We start from the raw sequence: 23,541 nt of genomic DNA, 5'->3' as shown, positions 1-23,541 counted from the left end.
GTAGACAGTTCGCGTTAGTTAGGTGTAGTTTGTCCTCGCAACTCGTATGGACATATTTGTTGTTTGCCTTCCCAGATCAAAATTATTTTCCAATTTCCTCCGCGTTATTTGCATAGTAATTAAAAATGTTAAAAAAAGAAATGAAAACTAATTTAAAACTTATTTTTAATGAATATTCCTAATACAAAGATAAACATACATTTGGGAAATTTAACTTTTATACGTATATTGTTAAAATGATATGAAAATAAAATACTATAAAGTAGGCATTTACAGTTATATTATACTCAGACATGAACTATTTTACGTTTTTCTCAGTCTTTACATTATTTTAAGGAATAAAACTTTAAAAATACACAACTATGAGTAGTCAAGAATAGTTGGCACTTCTAGTAAAATTCTCTAGGTTTCTATCCCTTCAGTGTATAGGCCCACTACATGTCATTCGTCTTATTTGCACAGTTAATGTTTAGAGGATAATTATAGGCTAATTTAAAATTTACTGCTTTGCCTAAAAATTACTTTAAAGAACAGCTGCTCGATAGGTTTCAGCAATCACCATTCATTATAAAACAAAAAGAATATTAGAAAAAATTAATCCGCGCTACCGACAAAATGGCGGCAGCCAGAAGAGCTGTAGAGACTTTGAGATAACTAAGTTTGTTGACACAGAACAAATCGTGCGTACAACAATGCTAAAGCTGAATTCAATTACCGAGGAACGATACTCACAATACAGTCAGTGGCATCGAAATAGATGAAGCACAAGTTGACTTTGTGACAGCTGATCTTTCCTCTGTCGTCTAGCCCCAAGATAATCTTATGTCTTAACAGATGTTTGTTCACATTTGCCATACATCTTTCCAAATTGTGATTGAGCTGAAACACAAATTTGTATTGTCATTGACAACAATAGCAGGGAACAATGCCAGAGTACTACAATACACATACGCCAGTGCTTAAATTAAAATTAAGTTATTGTTACCTGAAAAATATGATTAAAAAAAGCAGTAAGTAAGCAAAACATTGTTTTAGGAACTAATATATTAAATCTCAAACAATTTGGCATTAGACACAATACATAACTAAATCAGCATTAATACACAGAAGGAGGAGCTCTTCTTATTGGAAAAAACTATTTTATAAAATAAAACTCATAATTATCCAATAATTTTTATATTTTCACAAGAGGCCTTTCGACACCAAAGATGCCATCGCCAGGTGAATCTGTTAAAGTTATGAATTTTATTAACCTTTGGTAGACCTATCCAAAAATAAAACATTAACAAAATCCTTTACCCGTTTCAAAATAGCGTCTGTTTAAAATGTTTTAAGTCTAATAACAATTTAAGTTAAAGTTATGAATTAACCCTTGGTAGACCTTTCTGAAAATAAAATATTAACATTTTTTTAAACTTCCATGGTCTGTATATATCAATTAGTTTACTAATATTTTGATGTTGTGACAACCGTTATATCCTAAAATAGGGTTTGTATAAGAGAAAAATAAATAAACAATTATACATTGGAGTATTCAATTATTCTATATCCTCTATAAATATGTTTTGATTAACATGTCTTTTTACACTGCATTTAAACCTATTGTACAATAAATATTCAAAATGAGTTCTGCAGTAGGATCACAAAGACTGTGAAAATCCACACCACTAACACACGTTTGCAGCAAACACTTTATACAAACCTTAATCTTGATCCACATGCAGAGGAAGATGGCCGCAGCATTAAACACGAGCCACATAACTCCGAGCCCAAACAATGTGAGACCAGTGAGCCCTGAGAATAGCAGACCCAGCAGGATCACAAAGGCTGTGAAGATCCACACCACTAACACCCGCTTGTAGCAAACGTTGTATATGCTGAAGCGGACATCATTGGTCAGAAGGTCCATGATATTCACATAGTCTTCCACTGTCAGCTGCAATTTCAGATAACTATTATAATACTTATGACATTTTATGACATCATAATACCGAAGGCCACTTTTTGGAAGTTATTCTTACTGCACACTATATACCACACTATATATATATATATATATATATATTCTTACCGCACTAGTTATATTAGACCTAACACACTACATTATTAAAAAGAACAGACTTTATTTTACTTACATTCTTGAAGCTCTTTTCTTATTGGAAATTAGATATTAATTTAAAACAAACACTCCAATAATATAGGTTTTTATTTTTTTGAGGCCTTTCGTACTCCATGAGCACATCATCAGACCCCCACAACTGAATAAAAGTGGTTATACAATGGGTCCGATGATGTGCTCATTGAGTACAAAAGGCCTCACAAAAATAAAAAACCTATATTATTGGAGTGTTTGTTTGAAATTAATATTTATTTGACTTACTGTGAGAATTACATGTTATTATGACGGTTTGTTTTTGTTATCTGAACTTAACTTTACTTAATTTCAAAGTGCTGACATCGTGGCATCCAATGTCAACAAGCCGTCCAGTAGTGCCAACATAACTAAGCGAGGTTAGGTCAACATTTACCACTATCACTTTAACATCCATAATTGATGATATTTTTCAATGTACCTTATATAGTAATAAACAATAAAAATGGCACTATTAGTTATTCACAAGTTATTCAATTTTTTATTTTCCTTTTGTGTTTTAGTTCGGATTTGTAGCTTCTTTAATCATAACACAAGTCAGAAATATGTAAAACACCAAAAAGGACTCACAGAATATTATTTCTTACAGGAATCACACTTTATACGAGTTGTTTTGTTAATGTTGATGACAAAAGTAGTTTTTACTTACGTGTTTTAGCACATTTTTGTTTCTGTGCATTTTTTCTAAAAAATAAATGTCTAAGTTGTATACATTTCTTATTTTTTATTTTGTACATTTTGGATGTTTATTTGAGTGAGTTTAGTAAGGGCTATGCTATGCTAAATGTGATAAAAGAAAAAAAAATCTCAAAAACGATAATTAATCATTTTTTAGTATATAATGGTAAGTAATTATAACTATTATTGTCTTAGTTTGATCTAAATTTGTTTTTCTGAAAAATATATAATTGTTGCACTTTGTTAATTTTTATGTAGAAGTGAATATATTCAGCACTTGGAGAGATAACCAAGTGTTAACTGTGCTAAGTATATCATTGCTATATCAGTGATAAACCATTTTCAAGCATGACATGGGTTTTTTACATTTTACAAGTTTTACAAATACAAAAATCCGTTAAAGTACTGTATCATAAATGATTTTTTTACAAGAATATGCCTAAAAGGTAACAAAAAAACAAAAACAGATGTTTTACACTTTAAAAAATGCCCCTGTTGACTGGCAGATCAAAGAGTTTTTTTCCTACTCTTTAAGGTATAAATATATTTTAAAATATATAACAAATATTAGAAAATAAACAAAATGTTTCAAATGTTGTACGTAAGCTTTTTTAACCAAAATTACACAAACCAACTTAAAAAACAACAACTATGTTCAATAACTATGTAAACAATAATGTTAACTAAATCATAAGTACTTGGACAAAGAATATGTATTCAAAACAAATAGCAACTATTTGTAAGTTTACTTCCACTTTCATTGCAGAGGAATCTTTCCTACGTTTTACTTTACGAAGAACTAAAATATTGAATAAACCGTTTGTATGTAATACAACGAAACAAAAACATAACGCAGTCAAAGTTCCTATTGACCTTTAACCATCAAAGTCATCACTTTGAGGGTTAAGGATTAAATTTGAAGAATACTTTTTTATAACATCAGGACTTTCATATGGAAAACATGCAAAGTTTTATTTAACCAATCTCACAGAGTATAAATAGTGATAATTTAATTAAAATAGACATGAATGTAAAATTTATGAATATATTATACTATTTACAAGCTAAAAAAATGTAGTATTTGGAGTTTTATTCACTTCTTACATTTGATGAATCAAGACTGAAAATTAATTAAAGTTTGTGCAAAAAGAAAGAAAATTGACATATTATAATGACTAAATTGTAAAGGAATGTTTGATGCACAGAACCTACCGTTAATCCTTGTGCCATAAGCTCTTCAGGCACCAACTCGGGGCGGAACTTGGCTGGTGTGATCCAAGGTAAGCTGGAGTTAATAGGCAGAAGTGTGACTATAATGTCCCCATTAGCTGAAAAAGATCAAACCACCATTATGTTGTGTAACAAGAAGATATATTGTGGCAAAACATTTGTTCAAGGGTTAGGCACAGGTATATTGTTTCAGTTTATGCTTCCATTCTACTGTAAACTTTGAGACTCCCTTAATCATAGACAGATTCATGTTTATGTTCTGCAATTGTTTATACAAGGTGCTACTAGGTAACAATTAACTTCAGATATCACAACTACCATCAAACCTGAGTTCATGTCAAGGCAATACTTACAAGCCCTACTGTTTGTCAGCAGATTTCAATGTCCCCCTCTGATGTACAGGAAAAGCAAGTATGTATTCCATCTATCCCCAGAGGCCAATATTAAGTCTTCTCTCTGCATTTCATTTGCAGGTGCAACCAAATCATTACATTACTAGAAATCCACTATCAGAGGGAACTGTCTGTTTCCTATGCCACTAGTCTTCCTCTGAAGAATTCCAAACCCCCCCCCCCCCCCAAAAGAGATTCCTGTACATTCTGACTCGACTGGCCCACATAAACTGTGTTATGGATACTGGATTTTTAACCTTTGTTAGCTGAAAAACATCCTGTAAGCAAGACTAATCTACTATTGCCCATTTCAACCGAAACAGAGGGATTTCTCCTCATCCAGAATCTTGTTTGAATAAGGGGAAGCAAAATTAAAACCTGTAGTTTGGTTTGGAAAGTTCAGAACTATCAAATACCTCTTGTACAAATGGAAAGTGAGTGTCAGAATCATAAAAAATTATGGTATCAAAACAAAAAATGTGAATATTATACTGACCGAAGCCCTGTCGAATGATGCCAGTGGCGGGTGAGGCTGTATCACCATTCTGTAAGTTGACGGTGCGCATGTTGATGGTAGTATCAGGCGTATCAGTGGACGTATCGTGTGCAGATACGGACCGGTTCAAGTTCCCACGATCAAGGTTGATATGTACCGACTCAGTTGCTATCACTGCGCCACTGTACTGGGCAGCAGACATGGTGGGCACTGACAATGGTGTCTCTGCTGACTTCAATCCACTGCCATTACTGTCTGCTACAACTGCGACACAAGCATGACATGGAACAATAGGTTGTCAATCTGATATTGCTATCACTGCACCACTGTACTGGGCAGCAGACATGGTGGGCACTGACAATGGTGTCTCTGCTGACTTCAATCCACTGCCATTACTGTCTGCTACAACTGCGACACAAGCATGACATGGAACAATAGGTTGTCAATCTGATATTGCTATCACTGCACCACTGTACTGGGCAGCAGACATGGTGGGCACTGACAATGGTGTCTCTGCTGACTTCAATCCACTGCCATTACTGTCTGCTACAACTGCAACACAAGCATGACATGGAACAATAGGTTGTCAATCTGATATTGCTATCACTGCACCACTGTACTGGGCAGCAGACATGGTGGGCACTGACAATGGTGTCTCTGCTGACTTCAATCCACTGCCATTACTGTCTGCTACAACTGCAACACAAGCATGACATGGAACAATAGGTTGTCAATCTGATACTGCTATCACTGCGCCACTGTACTGGGCAGCAGACATGGTAGGCACTGACAATGGTGTCTCTGCTGACTTCAATCCACTGCCATTACTGTCTGCTACAACTGCGACACAAGCATGACATGGAACAATAGGTTGTCAATCTGATACTGCTATCACTGCGCCACTGTACTGGGCAGCAGACATGGTAGGCACTGACAATGGTGTCTCTGCTGACTTCAATCCACTGCCATTACTGTCTGCTACAACTGCGACACAAGCATGACATGGAACAATAGGTTGTCAATCTGATACTGCTATCACTGCGCCACTGTACTGGGCAGCAGACATGGTGGGCACTGACAATGGTGTCTCTGCTGACTTCAATCCACTGCCATTACTGTCTGCTACAACTGTGACACAAGCATGACATGGAACAATAGGTTGTCAATCGATATTAACTCTGTCTTTTTAGTTCTTACTTGTCTGATAGGTACCAGTTTGTCAAACTAAGTGGCCAGAACTCTGATCTCAAGAGAGTGACTAGGGGGGTTCCCCAGGGCTCTGTCCTGGGCCCCTTTTTGTTCGTCGTCTTCATTAATGACCTCCCAAAATTTCTACCAAACAAGAGTATCTTATATGCTGACGACACTACTTTGATGTGTTCTAGTAAACTTCCTGAGCTTAATCTTGTTATGATGGACTATATGAAAGAGAGATCCTACCTTTGGTTTACTGCAAATAGTCTAAGAGTTAATGAGGATAAGTCAGAGGAAATAATATTTAACCTAGGTGTCAACTCTGTAAATAAGTCTGTTAAGTTACTAGGTCTCCATCTTGACTCAAGACTTACATGGAGAGCACATACTGATGCCTTGTGTGCTCGTCTATGTAGAGTTATCTTTTTACTTAAGAAACTTAAATTTTGTACTAGTTGTAATTTAGTTTTAAAGGCTTATTTTGCTCTTTTTCACTCTCACCTTCTGTATGGCACCCTTCTCTGGGGTGGATCTAGTGGTGCTAAAGAGGTTTTCTTGTGCCAAAAGAGGGCTGTGCGTACAATTTTTAATATTAGCTATAGTGACACCTGTAAACCATATTTTATAGAATATGATATACTTACGCTTCCTTCAATTTTTATCTTACAAATTTTATCATATGTAAAAGAAAACTTAGAATTATTTAATTTAAGAAGCTCAGTCCACAATCATTATACTAGAAACCAACATTCTATTGATCAGAGGTTTGCTAGACTATCTAAAACACACGGTGCATATCTTTATTTAGGCGTAAAACTCTTTAATAAGTTACCATTAGTTGTAAGAGACATTTCATGTAAAAATTTTAAGAATTCAATGACTAAATGGTTAAAAGAAAAAGCTTTTTATTCTGTAGAAGAATTTTATTCCTGTAGTATAAGTGATTGCATTTTCATGTAAATTTTGCTATGTTGATTTTTATGTGCCATGTGATTTATAAACTGTTTTGTTGTAGGCTATTTTAATTTTAATTTTAACTTAATTTTAAATTTTAATTTTAATTTTTAATTTATTTATGTGCTCCTATATGTTGGTCATATTTATATATTTATTTAGGCCTACTAGTGCTATTCTGACGTTGTCAATACATTGTTATGTGGGATGACAATAAAGATTCTTGATTCTTGATTCTGTCAATGAAATCAGATTATCTCCCTGATGAAGTGTATTTGGGTAGAAACCTGCAAACACCACCAGTTATTTTATTCTATTATAAAAGTAAGGTTCAGCTTCAACTTTAAATTACACCACAAAAATATCAATAATACTAAAAAATAAAAGTAACGTAAAAATTGCTGTTATTAACAAAAATGCAATAAAGTAAACTGTAACTGTTACTGTAAATATATAGCCCTACTATCCGCTTTTACTAAAATCATTTCTCAAACTTATTGAAGAACATAAAGTTCACATCCATGCGTACAATTTACAGTGTACTTACATCTGCTAACAATAGGAAATTGTGATGCTATTTACGACAATCTTGTGTACCATTATCTCTTGCAATGTCCTTGACGTATATGCTCGTTGCCTTTATTGTGTATGATTCATTGCCACAGAGGAAAACCTCTAGCCATTCAAATATCAAACACACAAGGTCATTTAAAATTACCAAAATGTATTTATTTACTAGTGACAATAGCGTAGTATGTTGATTATGCTAGGTGAATAGCCCTAGTTCAAATTCTCAAAGCTATGATAATATTATTTTTAATATTTTACAATACGTGACAATGATGTGTAATGGCAATAGTATTGATTCACGAAATCAAAATTCTTAAAACAACTAGTCTCAGACGTAAATGAGCAACAAAGGACCTCACAAATAAAAAATAAACTATAAAATTGTTTGCTTTTTTCTTTGGAATTAATAAAGCAGTATAATCCAATAAGAGAAGAGCACCTACAATGTAGTAATATTAGGACTAACATAGGGATGTTAGAAGTGACATAATTAATTTTCTTGTAGTTATTTTCCCCACTAAAATTAGAAATTTCAGTTAAATTTGTATGTTTTATTAATTTTTTTACTTTATTTATTCATTTTATTAGTTTAAAACTTTATTTTAACTGTTTTATCGTTTTTTTTCTTTATCTCTGATGTGTTGTATGTTTTTTTTCTTTTTTTTTTTTTTTTGCTGTCAGTTGCAAAAAATCATACAAAAAAATACTCAACATTAAACTTTTTTCATAATTTAGATATAATATTTTAGTATTTAATATGTAATATTTCATTGCTAATTTTATGCTGTACTGTGTAAAACAAAATTGAGTACATTACTGATGATTGTCTGGGAACACTCAAACAACATACATAATACAATGTACATATATCTTTAATTATTTTTAAATAATTACAAAGAAGCTGAACCTAAGATCATAGCTATGTATGTATGTGTCAAGAAAAGCAGATATGTTTGTAAACAAGTCCAAAATATTCATTGGCCCGCTGTTAGCAGATCCTGTCATTTGGGTGCTGGAAAAATTTCTGTTTCGTCTGTCTGTCTGCAGGAACAAACTGAACTATAGACTTGAAAGTTTGCATGAATCTGAATCCGTGGTTCTACTAGGCAAGATCAATTTTGATGAGGTGCAGTTAACCTTGAGACTTAATAATTCAGCTATAAACTTGAAATTTTTCATATAACATCATTTCTAAATAGGCAAGATCAAATTGGATGATGATTCATGTTCCTCCATTGGTTGTCTCTCATTCTACAAGTAACAAACCCGACTTCATCATTTTCTATTTTTTTTAACGGTTAGTAGAGTACAAAGATAATGTAAGTGCCTTTACATAACAAAAACATTTGTTCTAAAACTTCCAAACTTAAACTTAAAATTGACTTAAATGTTAAAAATAAAAACAAATCAATTATATTAGTTTACTGTCTAGTTCACTTTCATATGATAAAAAAGGAAAAATCTAAACTGCTAAGATCCAAACATAAGGTTTTAGCTCCATGTGTTTAATAATTATTACACCAATAACGTATTAAAATTAACTGATTCTACATTTTAGCACTCATAGTTTACAGTAGTCAATAATTATGTTGTTAACAAGGATGTAACACAGACCTAATATCAAACACTTGATATGGTACCAACAACAGTTTATGTATTTAGGTGAGAAGATGGCCTTGGTGAGAGCAGAGCACCTGGGCGGAACAACATAATCAATCAGTTGTGAAAGTTTCATATTTTATAATAATATAACAATCCAACTGTAGAATATAACACTTGTCAATCTATTAACTTTAAAAGAGTAGTTAAATATGTCATTTTAAATCTTTCAAGAAACAACAATTACGCTTTGTAAGAGTATTTTGAAATTACATGATTATAAAAAAAAAATAATACTTTTTAATTTATCCGTTTACATTTATTTATTTTTTTATTGCCATGAAATGGCTTTAATAATAAATAGATAGTAATATTTGTTGTCATATATTAAAAAATAAATGCTGTGCAAACAATAAAAGATTTTTGGAATTTTTGGACATTTTAAAAATAATACTTGTTTTTGTGCACAAATAGTATAAAAGACCATGTACAATGTTGTTGCTTTTATTTTATTTCAACTTTATTTCTCTATATAGAAATACAATATAACATGTCTATGTGTATATATATATATATATATATATATATATATATATATATATATATATATATATATATATGTACATGTATATGAGCAAGATTTCTCAGAATAAATATTCTTTCCAAAACATTAAACATTTGAAACATATTTTTTCTCTTGTAATACACTATGATTGTTTTGGTAATTTATTAATTATTTATATTTAAATTAATTTTAGAATTGAATTTTTGCTTAAGTGTTATAACAATATTAGTCCAACCACTATAAACAACTCCCACTTGAATAACGAATGTATAAAATCAGGGAGTGTTTGTTTACAAACACAAATCAGAAGACAACAGTTGTGCGAAGCTATAAGTCAGGCATTATAGATCTGGTGGCCAGACATTGCAATATAAAGCAGGGTCAAACATGCAGGTTCTGGTCTCAGTAAATGAATGAAACAAGTTCAATGAAATCTGTGCTAAAAATTAAATAGGGTTTTACAAAATTAGGTGCCCAAAAATATGATTTTAAGAGCTCCAAAACCGATACTGAAGCCAAATAAAGGTTAATTTGGCAATTTAATAGCAACTTTATTTCATACAATTTTAAAATAACATACTGAAAAACAGTACAATTAAAACTATCTTATATAAAAAATTTTTGGTCTTTATCGGATCGCATTTGCTTCCAATGAATGTTAAAGACGTAGTTTGGTTGTAAAGCGCTCAAAACCCATACTCTTTTTCGTTGTTATCGATATAAAAACTGGACGTTAATGTTTGTAAGTTATTTGCCTTATTTATACTTCTAAAAAAAAATAAATAAATAAGCTAAATTTAATGTCCTATTAACTCCCGTTATTGTAGGTCTACTAGTTAGCTTGTGGTTAACATTTAAACTTCAAGTATCTAAACTTAGGAGTGGTGTGAGGAAGTAACAAAATTGTAGCTTCGTCATACCATCACACAATAAAAAATTACAAATAGAATTTGTTAGTTACACGTGCCCAATTGTCAGTTTTTTTTTTCACAGTTATAAGGCTGTAAGTAACATCACAAAGTCACATACAACCCTACTATTTTCATCAAATTAATTATAATGCATTGTGTTTTAACCCAAAGGGTTATAGGCTATGTAGGACACTTATTATATTTTTTCTTTAGAACGATTAATGCTAAATATCTATGACTACTGTTTAATATATAGATACTCCATAAAACTATTTATTAAACCAAAGCAGTACAAAGAATTAGAGGTGTAAAATTTTAAACTTTGAATATCTCATTAAAACAGAAAAGTCACTTGCTACATACTCTTTATTAACGTGAACAGATAGAAGATATACTTATAGTTTTACGTTCAAAATATATTTCAAAGACCTTACAACATCACGCTGTTCATTCTATGAACTTTATATGAAATTAATCTAATAATATGTCATCACAAGTAAATTAACTTAACTAATCACAATTTAAAATTCATATAACACAAAGGGGAGAGCGCGGGCTACACAAAAACACTTTGTTAGGGCATCATAATATGTAAATCCGGCACTGCTTATGTTTCATAAACTTACTTATCTTTGTTTTATCGTTCTGTTCAGATAGCAGTGTTGTGTTAACATCAATTTTACACTTGATAATTGTGTGATAAAAGTCAAAACGCCTTACTGCACATAATACACATTCCAAACTGTCAATTAGGCAAGCATAAAAAATACAAGGTTACAAGTACTGTTCATTCATTGTAGTAGTAAATTTTACTAAAGTTGAGATTCCAATGTTTGTTAATGATCTCAAAACAGATGAATATTATGCCATTAATTCGGCTTTTATCAAACAAAGTATAAAATCGGCGTAAACATTAAAAACATTTTTTAAGAAAAATGTAAGCCTATATAGAGAAATTTTTCTACACAGAAGACATATAGATTGTACAACAGGCAAACAAAAATATCATTCCATATACAAATTCTCCTAAATGCCAAAGTAAAATATTTAAAACTGCACAATATATTTTATTTATTTTATATTATATTTAGCCAGAACCAAGCAATTTTGTGAAGTGGAGTGTGGCTTCTTCAGGCATATGTCATCATTACTTTGTGGACCACGCAACAATGCTTCACAATTTAGTTCACTGTCCAAAAGCTTTGATTGAAAGTTAAGGATCGCGACACAACAAAACAATTTTTAATTCCTAGAAAAGCGTAAGTCTTAGAATTGCCAAAAGGAATCAAGAGTCCACAGACAGTCCAGTAGGTGGTGTTTGTTAGACTAGATGACTTCATTCCAAACTTGCCTCTATATAAATAAAATGTTCACTAGTGCCGTTTATTCTAAAACATAATTCAATACCTCACTATCATCATAATATATGTCGTACATGAACAAAAATGTTTAACCTTTTTTATAAAAACCCATTTCATTTAATCCAAAACTTGTAACCAATGAATGTCATCTCTAGGCATGTCCTTCACTGTGCCATATCACGGTACACATGCAAAGTATGTGACATACAGCAATGGATGGCCCAAAACACGTACTTCTTGTAACTGCGGTACACACGCAGTTATTCAAGTTAAATCAATGGCGGCTCACCTATGCCACACTTGAGCTCACAATATACTCAAGGTCACTGAGATACTACAATGCTGGTTCATCGTGCAAGTCTTCAAAATACTGTAATTCCGGCCACCCCGACCGTACCGTACTTAGTCTAACAGGACAAGAGTGGGTTTTCAGTGTTTAGCCATGTCGTCCCACACGTGACTCACTAGAAAGTGCTGATTGAGATCAGCGCCAGTTGGTTTGTACCGTGAGCGGTACAAGAGTTTTTAGAATTCGGTCATGGCTTCCCGACGTGCTAAACATATTTGATCCCAGGATACAACCATGGGTCTGGAGATATCAGTCCCTGCACGTAATCCAATACGGTATTCACACTTTTTTCAAAGACTAACGGGGATTCAAATTCACATCCTATAATTGTGGAAATATTCCAATTTATTTGCATTTCCGTACCCGCCTTACCTTTCAAACGTCATCTTTTTTTAGATACATTATTTAGATTTGATATGTGATATTTTTTTATTTACAGAACTTAAATGGTTTGATATATATATATATATATATATATTATATATATATATATATATATAAAATATTGTGAAAAATTCAATACTTTTTTTCAATACAAGTTTTTTCTGGTAAATCATATATATTTTTAGAGTAAATTGTGTTAACTCAATTTTAAGTTTTTTCACTAAAGATAAGATATTTTTCTTGTATTCTGATTCAATAACTTTAAATCAAAATATTAACGAATTAAGTCTATCTAACTTGAGCCAACTTTAATTCAAATAAGTTTCACGATAAAGCAAATAAGTTCATTTCTATTGCACCTACATTTCCATCACAATAATTTTATAGATCACTTAATCTTGTTATAAATTTCATATTTGTATTGTAAAATATTGTATTAATTTATTACTTTTTTATTGTTATGAAATATAAATAAACCGTTTAGTCCAAGGTAAATGGAATAGAGCACCTTCACTTATAAGATGGCAATACTATTGAAAGAATCTGCTCTGTATCTGTTGCAGTCCAACCATGCCAGCTGACACACATTACCACGTTTGATAGCTCACATACAGATAACAGCTTGTGCTACTCACCAGAGTGGCATGTAATGACTACGAACACGACACTTCCACTTCGTCCACTGCCTATTACTGCTACATTATGTGTCCGGGAGTTCAAGTACAAAATCTTACAAAATGTCATAAAACCGAGTTTAAATAAACATTTAATTTCTGTTTGTTTAGTTATTGACAAAGTATAAGTAAACATTAGATATTGATTCGTTACAAATCAATAACTCTTTGTTTGAAGTTTATTTTTGATGTGATTTTGATTTGTTTGAAATCAATAACAATAATATTTAGCTTAATTAGATTTTCTTTATGATGCAGCTGTAATCTTTTTAAACAAACCGTTTAACAATATTTTAGAAAATATCATAATTTATTACCCATTGAAACGAATAATAATATTAACAATTAAAAATTGTGTACTTGGTTATTTTAATGAAGCTGTAAGCATGTTAAAAGTTACCCAAGCAAAAGAAATCTAATGGAATTTTATTCCTTCTAAAAACTGGAATATTTTTCCGTTTTGTTTTTTTTTAATAAACCTTCTATGTTCAGTGAATTTATATTAAAAAACAATACAAATTGTGTTATATGTATAAGAAAACGTTACTATAAGTAAAGTGAATTTTTTATTCAATAAATTGCAATATGTAAACCACATCCACTTAGACACAATTGAATTATAATAAGTATAAAAATGAACTTGTTTTGTAAGAAAATATATTATTAAGGTTGTAAGTACGCATTGAAAAATGTTATTTTTTATATAATTTTCACGTTGAAAGTTTTATTTCTGTACCATTATAAAAATTATACTGTATGTTTATTTTTCATGTTATAGTAAACAAATTGTATCTTCAAATTTGAATCTAAGAATTTGAAAGAATATTTTACGCAGCTAAAGTGTACTCGTTAACATTTGTAAACCCAACAACAGCCACTACAAAACAACACTGCTACAGGCAATGAAACCAATGGCTGCTGGGTAGAAAGTTCCTGCTGCATTCCCCCCATGCCCATCACAGGTCTATCCTCCTATCAGTAAGTTGATAAGAAGTATTACTATTATCTATCTTTTGCTCTGGCTAGATGGAATTTTATTACAAAAGATAAGGGAGGGATATATATACCAGGCAGGAATCGAGAACCTATACAGTGAGACCAATAACACTAAAGACTGGCACAGTTGACATTCTGTCTCCATCCATAATGGAGGTAAAAAATTAAATGAGTGCTGCAGACACTAGGAGAATTTAACTTAATCTACAATAATCGGAAAGCTTGGTCCTTACTTAGAAAGCACTTTTCTGATAAACCTTTGAAAGAGTGTAGCATAAATCGCTCAGATCCCTGTGACATACGTACAGTTATCCAAGTCTGTCTGACAAAGTTAAAAACAACCAAGGGAGTAAAAATTACTATAAACAATCATTGAAGTCTTCAGACATCTTACAGCTGAGGAACTTGATGTGGCTACTTCCGCTTCACCAACCAGGAAAGTAGCCAGCTTGGATATCTTTCCTGAGCTAAACCGGGTAGTAAAGTACAAAGATGACATCTTTCCTGAACTAAACTGGTAGTAAAGTACAAAGATGACATCTTTCCTGAACTAAACTGGTAGTAAAGTACAAAGATGACATCTTTCCTGGACTAAACTGGTATTAATGTACGAAGATGGCTACTCACCGTCTTTAATTCCGTACTGTCAAGTAGTGAATTACTTGCAGCTTTAAAAACGTCTAAAATTGTTGCAGTAGTACCAGAGGCAGGAAAGAAACCAGTTCGTCAACAATATTATTATTTAAATTACTCCAAAAAGCTTAGTCACAATAGCTACAAAGCGCAGTCAGTACAGAGTCTGTAAAGAGAGCAGTGCTTAGAAGTTAGCCTTATGCGTAGAGTTTTACAAGAATATTTTAGTTGTTGAAATTTACCAGTAAAATTTAGAAGTGTTTAGATAAACGAGCAATAACACATAATGATAGACAAAAATATGAGTTTGATGGTGGACTAAATACCACTATTTCAGAATAAACCAGAACTAGTAATATAAAATGTTTTTATTCTGCACAGCCATTGGTTGTCCTGTAAGACAGGCCACATGTAGATGCTCAGCCTCTGTCATGCATTGAGCCCTAAGTACTGTGAGAAAGGCCATACAGAAATATCATGTCCTAATCCAGTTTGCAAGTTTAGTCCATCATAAAAATCTCCTAACTGTGAATTACCAGACCTTAACTAGTTATATTTCGCTCACTATGCAATGAATTAAATTCTTTCAAAATTGAGCTTTTAAAAATTTATTTCAATGGAAATAAAATAAATAAACAATGTCTTTTTTTTAAGTTACAACAATAAAATTCAGTTACTGATTTCAAATACAATAATCAGTTGAATGGAATTATTCATCAGTATTGCAAATTGCAAACAACTAAGAGAGGGTCTCTAAAAATTGTATAATTAAATAGTACAATTGTAATTTTCCAACAGTATGTACATAACTTAATCAGGGGTAAAAATGTTTATTCTCTCAAGAATCGGTTGATAATATTGATCAAATAAATACTAAAGGATCCTTATGTCAATGTATTAAAAATTTAAAATCCAATTGGTCAAAAATTTACAGTAATATAAATAAATTAGTAATATTAAATATCAAAGGGTATTTTAATGAAAAACGTCCTTATTAGAGAGCCGAGATAGGAACTTTTTCTATCCTCTTTGGCCACTAAACCTATAAAAAAATGTCACTGGTTAAAAAGGTTAATTTGTAAGAACATCAGTACAATTGCACATAAAATTTTAAACGGTGATACCAAGTTATTACTGTGATTTTTTGTCAAAAATTAAAATAGATTGTCGATTTTTAAATACATTTATGGAGAAATTTTTTTTATTTGGTGCCAACAAAAATTGTTGTCGCTGACCAAAAATGTGTAGTATTCCTCTATTATTAGTCAAAAATGTATCATATTTGAATCTGTAGTAATTGTAACATATTGAAAATTCAAGCTTTTGGCGCTAAAACACTAATCCAAAAACCAAAAAACTATCCAAAACTTTATTTTTTAAAACAGGGCCATGTTTATTGTAGATGAAAGATGATGGAGGAAGCACATTTTTAATACAAAAATAACAATACCAAATCCACTGTCACTGGCACTTGATAATATGAAAGAATCCACTTCACTAACCCAAGGAAGTGAAATCAATTTTACTTTTTTGAAACTGTAATGCATAAAAATGACTTCCTAATTAGAATTATGAATTTGACAATAAAAATATTGGTAACTGTATTGTGATAAGAAAGTACATAAAATTAAACAGAAAATATTGTTTTCTGAGGAGTGTCAAATAAAATATTTTTCTGATGTATAATAGTGATTTTTTACTAGTCTTTTATAAAGGTGTACTTTAACTTCCTCAGATGAACCTCTATCCAGATTTTACAAATAAACTGAGGAAACAATTTTGGAACTTATAGTATACCAAGTATTGTGATACTATCCAGTTTCTTAGTAAAATATGAGATAGGAAATAAAAGATTATTACTTCCCATACTTAATGCTTTGTATAACCCATGGTCTGGTTATACAAATTATAATAAAATATTGCGATATTTGCCTCCAAGTATAAAAGTGGTAAATTTTAAATGATAAACACATTTTAAATAAAATTTAAGAACAAGGTGCTCACAATTTACGCATATTTTGCTTTGTGTGCAATTATACTGAATATCTTATATGGCTACTATAATTATCACAACAAAGGTGCTATTAATCAACGATTTTTTCAGACTTGAATGCGTACCACCTTTACATTTCAATATATACATATGACACTGCATTGTTACAGAGATGTTTTGTTGTATATGAATTCTAAGACAGTATTTATTTATAATAAGAAATATGTTAAGTGGTTCACCATTCTGAACATTTTACACAGTTCGGCTCATGAACTTGTAAAAAACATAAATGTGAGTATCATGTCCACTTTGGATAGAATTAGTTAATCCATTAGCTTACTTGTTTATTACAACCTCTGAGCTTCACAGTAAACCTATCTTATTTTTGAGGCCAAAGAAAAAATTTCATTTTTGTCTGTCTGTCTGTACCTGCATGATATCTAGAGAACAAACTGACCTATAAAACAATTTTGCATTTAGGTCATTTTTATACAGGCAACTGACCTATAGACTTCAAATTTTCAATGAAGCTTCATTTAAGGAACATCAAGTTTGATGATGGTGCATATCACTTCATGGGATTAGGCTGAGCATTAGTTAACTTTTTCACATTGGTCTTATGGGTAAAGCACGGTGGCAATGAGAAAAATCGTTAGAATATATGAATTTGCAAACAGACAGTACAATCATATGACAGGTGAATTAGTTGATAAGACTTTTGTTACATTCTATAATGTCATTTGATATCCCAATGTATCAGTTTATTCGATATATAAGATAAAGTTCGATGATGGTGGTATGTCCCTTAATGGGATTTGGCTTGAACATTAATGAAGATAATATCTCAAGAATGAAGCTTTATGATATTTAAATATGTTTTGCCAGATTGTGTGTCGTCTGTGGGACATCTTAAGTATGAAATGAGCTGTACTGTAGATTTGAAATTTCGAAATGCAACTTCAGCGAAACCTGTTCATATGGTCTTGCGTACCTTGTTCATATGAAGAAGAAGCCAGATTTCAAGTTTGAAAAATAGAGTGTATGTTTTTGTGTAAAACTCTAAAGACCAACACAATTAAATATAAATTTTAAATAAAGAACCCAAATGTTGTGTTATCCTAAAATATACTATTTGCTTAACTGATGACTAACTAATCAAAATATTCATATGAGCATTTGATTATGCTGAGGTGAGAAAGCCACTAGACACGTCCCTGTGATTTCCATGCCATTAGATGACTGTGTGCACCATTTGCTTTGGATTCAGTCAGGAACTGAAGGTCACTTGTGAATGAGACACGTGCAAAGTGTGCTAATTGGACAACTGCCATATAGCCTACTTCAGTGTCCTAACCTTCTCTTCACGCATAAATATTCTTTTTGGACACCACAAAAACGGTATATAAAAGTCCTAGACAGTATTTTACTAATCTTTGCTCTAGTGATGACTGATCATTAGTTGACATGTTTTATAATGTTTTGATGAGCTTCTTCCTTTTTCTACATGAACAATGTAGAATGAAAAGGATCTTAAGTTTAGTTTTTCCAAATTTTACCAACTTTAGCCTCTTATAAACAGAAATTGGAACACTTTTTTGTAAATGACATTATTACATCTTACGATATAATTAACAATTCCTGCACACCAAAAGTGAAATGTCTAAAACGTCATCTTCTAATTCACTCCAAAATAGTAGTGACATTACAAAATATCTTCTGTTTAGTATTTCTGTAATTATTTTTATAATTCCATTTTAGTCCCCATTTAAATAACAAGATTTTTATAAGAATATTATTAGCATGAAACAAAACTGTATATTTTTTTCATTATGAATAAAATAGAAAGAGAACAACCGAAACATGAAATCTTTCTACACTAGCACTTGTAATGTTCAGATACAGGTAGCATACAGGTTAAGACAACTATGCAGTTACCAATGTAAACTATCAGCTGATTCTAACCTTTAACAAACATGAAGTCTCTTACCCGGAGTAAACCATTATCAACAGAAACTGGCCAAAATAGCCAACTCTCTGTAGTTCTGTAGTCACATTACTTTATTATGCTAGTCCTATAGTGTGCCATGGTCATGGTAAGAACAGAACTTATCTGTTTGAATAACTCTTTAACTCTACCTCAACTGTGTTTGCAAGTGTAATGCCCAGCATAGAGCATTATTCATGAAATTGTTTAGGGAACCATATCTGTACTTTCATTCTTTTATTTTAATAAGAAAAATAACTATGCAATATTTAAACCAATAACAAACTTTTTAATCCTGAAATATAACAAGTCTAATTAGGTGTTATTATAAAATTTATAATTTCCAAGAAACTAACAGTTACAATAAAAAAAAAAAAACCAAATATATTACAGTTTACAAGGAAATGATGGATGCTCTTACCAGGAGATTTTGGAGGTGGCATTGCAATTTCAGGAAGATTTTTCCGCTTTTCATCGTCCTCAAACTGAACCCACTTTTTTGTTGGTGATTTCACACCTAAATCTCCGCTATTTTCTTTTTCTGAATTTGCAGAACTCATAACCAATTCTATTAAATCTGAAAACAAACAAATAATATGATACTTAAATGGGTTTACAGATAAGAAAAAAAAGTTTGAAATTGATAGCAAGCACTGGTGAGACATCATCTACATACCGTCAAATAACTTTTCCTCACATAAATCTTCCCTTACTGCTAATGTCTATTTCGGAAGTAGTATCATAATCAAGACTTATCCATGAGTCAATGCTTAAAGTACCAGACCTTTATACTATAGGTGTATAGTATTATTAGTTATCGCCATAACTGAAACGCTATTTTTTACTGTACATAAATAAAGAGATATATAGTTTAATTAATTGTATCCTTAATCTATTCGACCTGGTTCCAATTTGTTGGTAATGAGTCTGGAAGACTAACTGGCCTAATTGACTTGTTGGAAATTAAACATTTTTAACCAGCACTAAAATTATTTTTATTTTTTTTACATAATTTAAAATTTTTGAAACCAAAGTACTTACTAGAAATACACTTTTTTCCTTTGGCCATAAATATTATATATTTTTTATTAAATTAGTAATACAATTTTAATGAAACTGCCCAACACTTGCTCCTTTTGATTGCCCTTCAATAGCAAGGGAGCGGTATGCCATCTTTTGGTAGTTTGGACAAGGTTGGTGAATTTCCCCAGGAGGGGACCAGATAAGTTTTTCGGTGGTTTGTGGAACTGCTAAAATCATAGACTGGTAGGCTTTTCATGGTGTGGTTCTGGGGTGCGCAAAACGCCCTTGAGGCTTAAGTGTATGGCAATATTAGATTCCGCCCTATAGAAGAAGAAGAAGCAAGAGAAGGCCGACTACTGCACCTCCGATTCTCATAATGCACATTTGTTTAACCACCATTGAACGTTTTAAGACCCACTTTCTCACCATTCCTTCACTCATCACGTCTGTCATGTAAACATCTCGAAGTTGACGATAAATTTCAGCCGATTTCATTCCTATGCGTTTCAAAAAATCTTATTACAGAACGAATCTCACAATTGTAGGGATCACTAATTGTCTTAGAACATTTTTAAAACGTTCAGAGAAAATTGAAAACAACAATGTATCAACAACTAAAATGGCGTGAGTTGAAAAAGCCAGTGAACAAGGACAACTATTGGCGCATGCGCGGAACACCGATTGCAGCACTAATGGCAGCAGTAGAATGAGACGGTACTTACTTTCTGAACACGCCTCGTATTTCTATTTCTAGCTTCATTGCTTACATGAAATTGCCTCAGCTGTTACTGCTCTCTGAATAGCCCAAAGAAAAACCGTTATGAGAACAAATCATTCACCACAGATGTTACTGGATACACAAACAAATGGTATCCATCGGTAATAGATTAACACTGAATTTACCTGTTACTGACACTAAAACTGCTAATCTGTAATGGGCACACTGGTTATGCAGACATTTTACGAGGGTCGTCCAGAAAGTAAAGAACGTTTTGTTATAAGTAAATAAAAAACAAAAGATAAGAGCATGAAAATTTATTTATAAATACTTTATAAACTTACTACTATTTTTCTACAAAATCGCCGGAACTGTCAAGGCACTTGTTTGTAGCGTGGCACCAGTTTTTTCTATACCGACGTTATACTGTTCTGCCCCGCCAAGGAATGAAGCCACGTTTTTACTCCTTCTTTGAGGTCTTCGTCACCCAAAAAGTTTTTTTTCCCGCCTAAAAACACTTTCAACTTTGGAAAACAAGTGATAGTCACTCGGAGCCAGATCTGGACTATAACGGAGGGTGTCCGAAGATTTGTCATTTGAAAGAAATTGAGTTCTGCTTTGATTCGTGCACTGCAATGAGGCCGAGCATTGTTGTGGATCAGCACCACTTTCGACGACAGCATTCCGCGTCGTTTGTTCTGAATAGCGCGGCGAAGCCGATGCAAGGTCTCGTGATGTAGCCACTCTGAGTTGATTGTTTTTGACGCCTCTCGGCATGAACTCCACATGGATTATTAGGCCCTTTTTCGGTCCCAAAAAACTGTTGCCATCAATTTCCTGGTGTTCAAATTTGGTTTTTTTCTTTCCTGTTTTTTGTTGTGTGAATTCGAGTGATGCCATTCCATTTGACTGGAGCTTTGTTTCCGGGGTTCGATAGGAAACCCAAGTTTCTGTCACCCGGCGTTACGATGCCGGTCAAGAAAGGGGGGGGGGGGCGCATCACCCTTCTTCGTCATACTGAGTCAAAAACTCAAGAGCTGCTCCCATCTGTTTGTAGTCTTGTGGACATCAGTAAGAATCTTAGGCACCCAACGAGCACACATTTTCTGATAACCAAGACGTTCAGTCACTATTTCGTGCAAAAGCGACCTTGAAATTTGTGGAAAAAATTCCACTAGACCATTCAAAAGTGAAACGACGGTTTTGTTGAATTTTTCCATCAACTTTCGCTGCCAACGGCCGATCGTCAGTAACGAGTGACGGCCTTCCACTTCGTTCCTTCCTCGTCGTGCACATTAGTTCGACCTTCCCTTAAATTGAATGCACCATTTTCTCACTGATTATGACTCGTTCATCGCATTGGTCACCGTAAACTGCCTTAATTTTGCCTATAAATTTCAATAGGTCGAACATTTTGTGCATTCAGAAACCGTATCACACTACGCACGTTCACACTTTGGCGGGATTTTCAATTAACGCCGCCATTTTAAACTTTTCACAGGAGACGCAAACGTGACCTCAACGGTACCGCTACTCAGCTCACACTGAGGCAGAAGTTGTGGCTAATGAACAAGCTATCTACCGCGGTGGTGGGGGAACTGCGCCCGCCCGTGATGCGCAATCGTTCTTTACTTTCTGGACGACCCTCGTATTTGTCTGACACGTTTAGTTTTGTTTGTTATATATTTTATAAAAATATATATCCTAGATTGTTTTTTTTTTTTTCACCATAATATTATATTACTACTTTTTATACTGTATTTTGAAATACAACCTAATTCAGTTTAAGTAGTTGTAGCGAGGATTCTTCACTCATGAATATCGATCATTCAATATTACCGATCATTCAAAAGTTAGACATTTTTAATCTACAGCCAATTGTTTTGGTTGGCAAATAGGAAATCCGGCTGTAGTTTGCTCTAAAAATGAAAACTTACTAATGCTTGTTAACAGCTCTATCAACCTTTCCCCCAAAACCTGACATTACTCACTAAACTTCTTTCTGGCTACAAATCAGAAAGTGATTACATATGACCTGACAATTGAAACCACTTTATGAGTTATATGAATCAGAAAACGGGTAGACTTTAATAAGCGGCCTACACTCGTTACTCGGTTGTTTTTATCGAATGGTTCAATGTTTTTTTCCGAAGGAATAATTCGATATTACGATTTATTTAACTTAGCATATGATTTCAACTTATTAGTTATAGTAATTTTAATGTAAGCAATAAAAGCAAGAAGTAACTAATATTTTGAGACTTTGAAAATGACGATGAATGAGGAAAATGTGTGAGATATTTGTCACAAGTGACGAAATTTGTTTGACCCTAGAACTGGCGGTCATTTCATCCTGTAGTGTAGTGGGCTGTTTTAGAGCTTCACGCAAGGTTTTTAAAAAAAATTATTAAAAATATAAAATAAAATCAATATTATATAAAAGTATATATTTTTGTGTTCAGGATTAAACATAGAATTACACTATATTGTAAAATTGACCATACAAGATTTTTTAACTAAAAACTTTTTTTAATCAATATATAAAATTTTACGAAAAATATTTCTTAAATTTGGGGGGACCATACCTAGCAAATGAAGTGGGCAGACGCTCTTACCAAGGAATTTTATAGGTTGCGACTCGCCCGGGTTCAGCGTCAAGCTGCGCTCCGGTGTGTGTTCCGCCTA

The 23,541-nt window shown here is 32.5% G+C and overlaps 1 protein-coding gene across 1 annotated transcript in view; it reads right to left on the bottom strand.

Moving 5' to 3' along the window:
* Positions 1–5,234, bottom strand: part of LOC124364905 (transmembrane protein 268-like) — a 39,656-nt gene extending 34,422 nt beyond the window's left edge. The window contains exons 1-4 of the mRNA XM_046820712.1: positions 4,949–5,234; positions 4,043–4,158; positions 1,703–1,936; positions 733–879 (exon numbers count right to left, since the gene is read on the bottom strand). Of these exons, the coding sequence (XP_046676668.1) occupies positions 733–879; positions 1,703–1,936; positions 4,043–4,158; positions 4,949–5,150 (699 nt within the window). The 5' untranslated portion in view covers positions 5,151–5,234. The remainder of the gene's footprint in view (positions 1–732; positions 880–1,702; positions 1,937–4,042; positions 4,159–4,948) is intronic.
* Between the last annotated feature and the right edge of the window lie 18,307 nt (positions 5,235–23,541).

Source organism: Homalodisca vitripennis, chromosome 6, assembly GCF_021130785.1.
Source record: "Homalodisca vitripennis isolate AUS2020 chromosome 6, UT_GWSS_2.1, whole genome shotgun sequence".
In the NCBI taxonomy this organism is placed as follows: Eukaryota; Metazoa; Arthropoda; class Insecta; order Hemiptera; family Cicadellidae; genus Homalodisca; species Homalodisca vitripennis.
The sequence above is the reverse complement of the archived record's forward strand: the minus strand, read 5'-3'. Positions and strand labels throughout refer to the sequence as shown.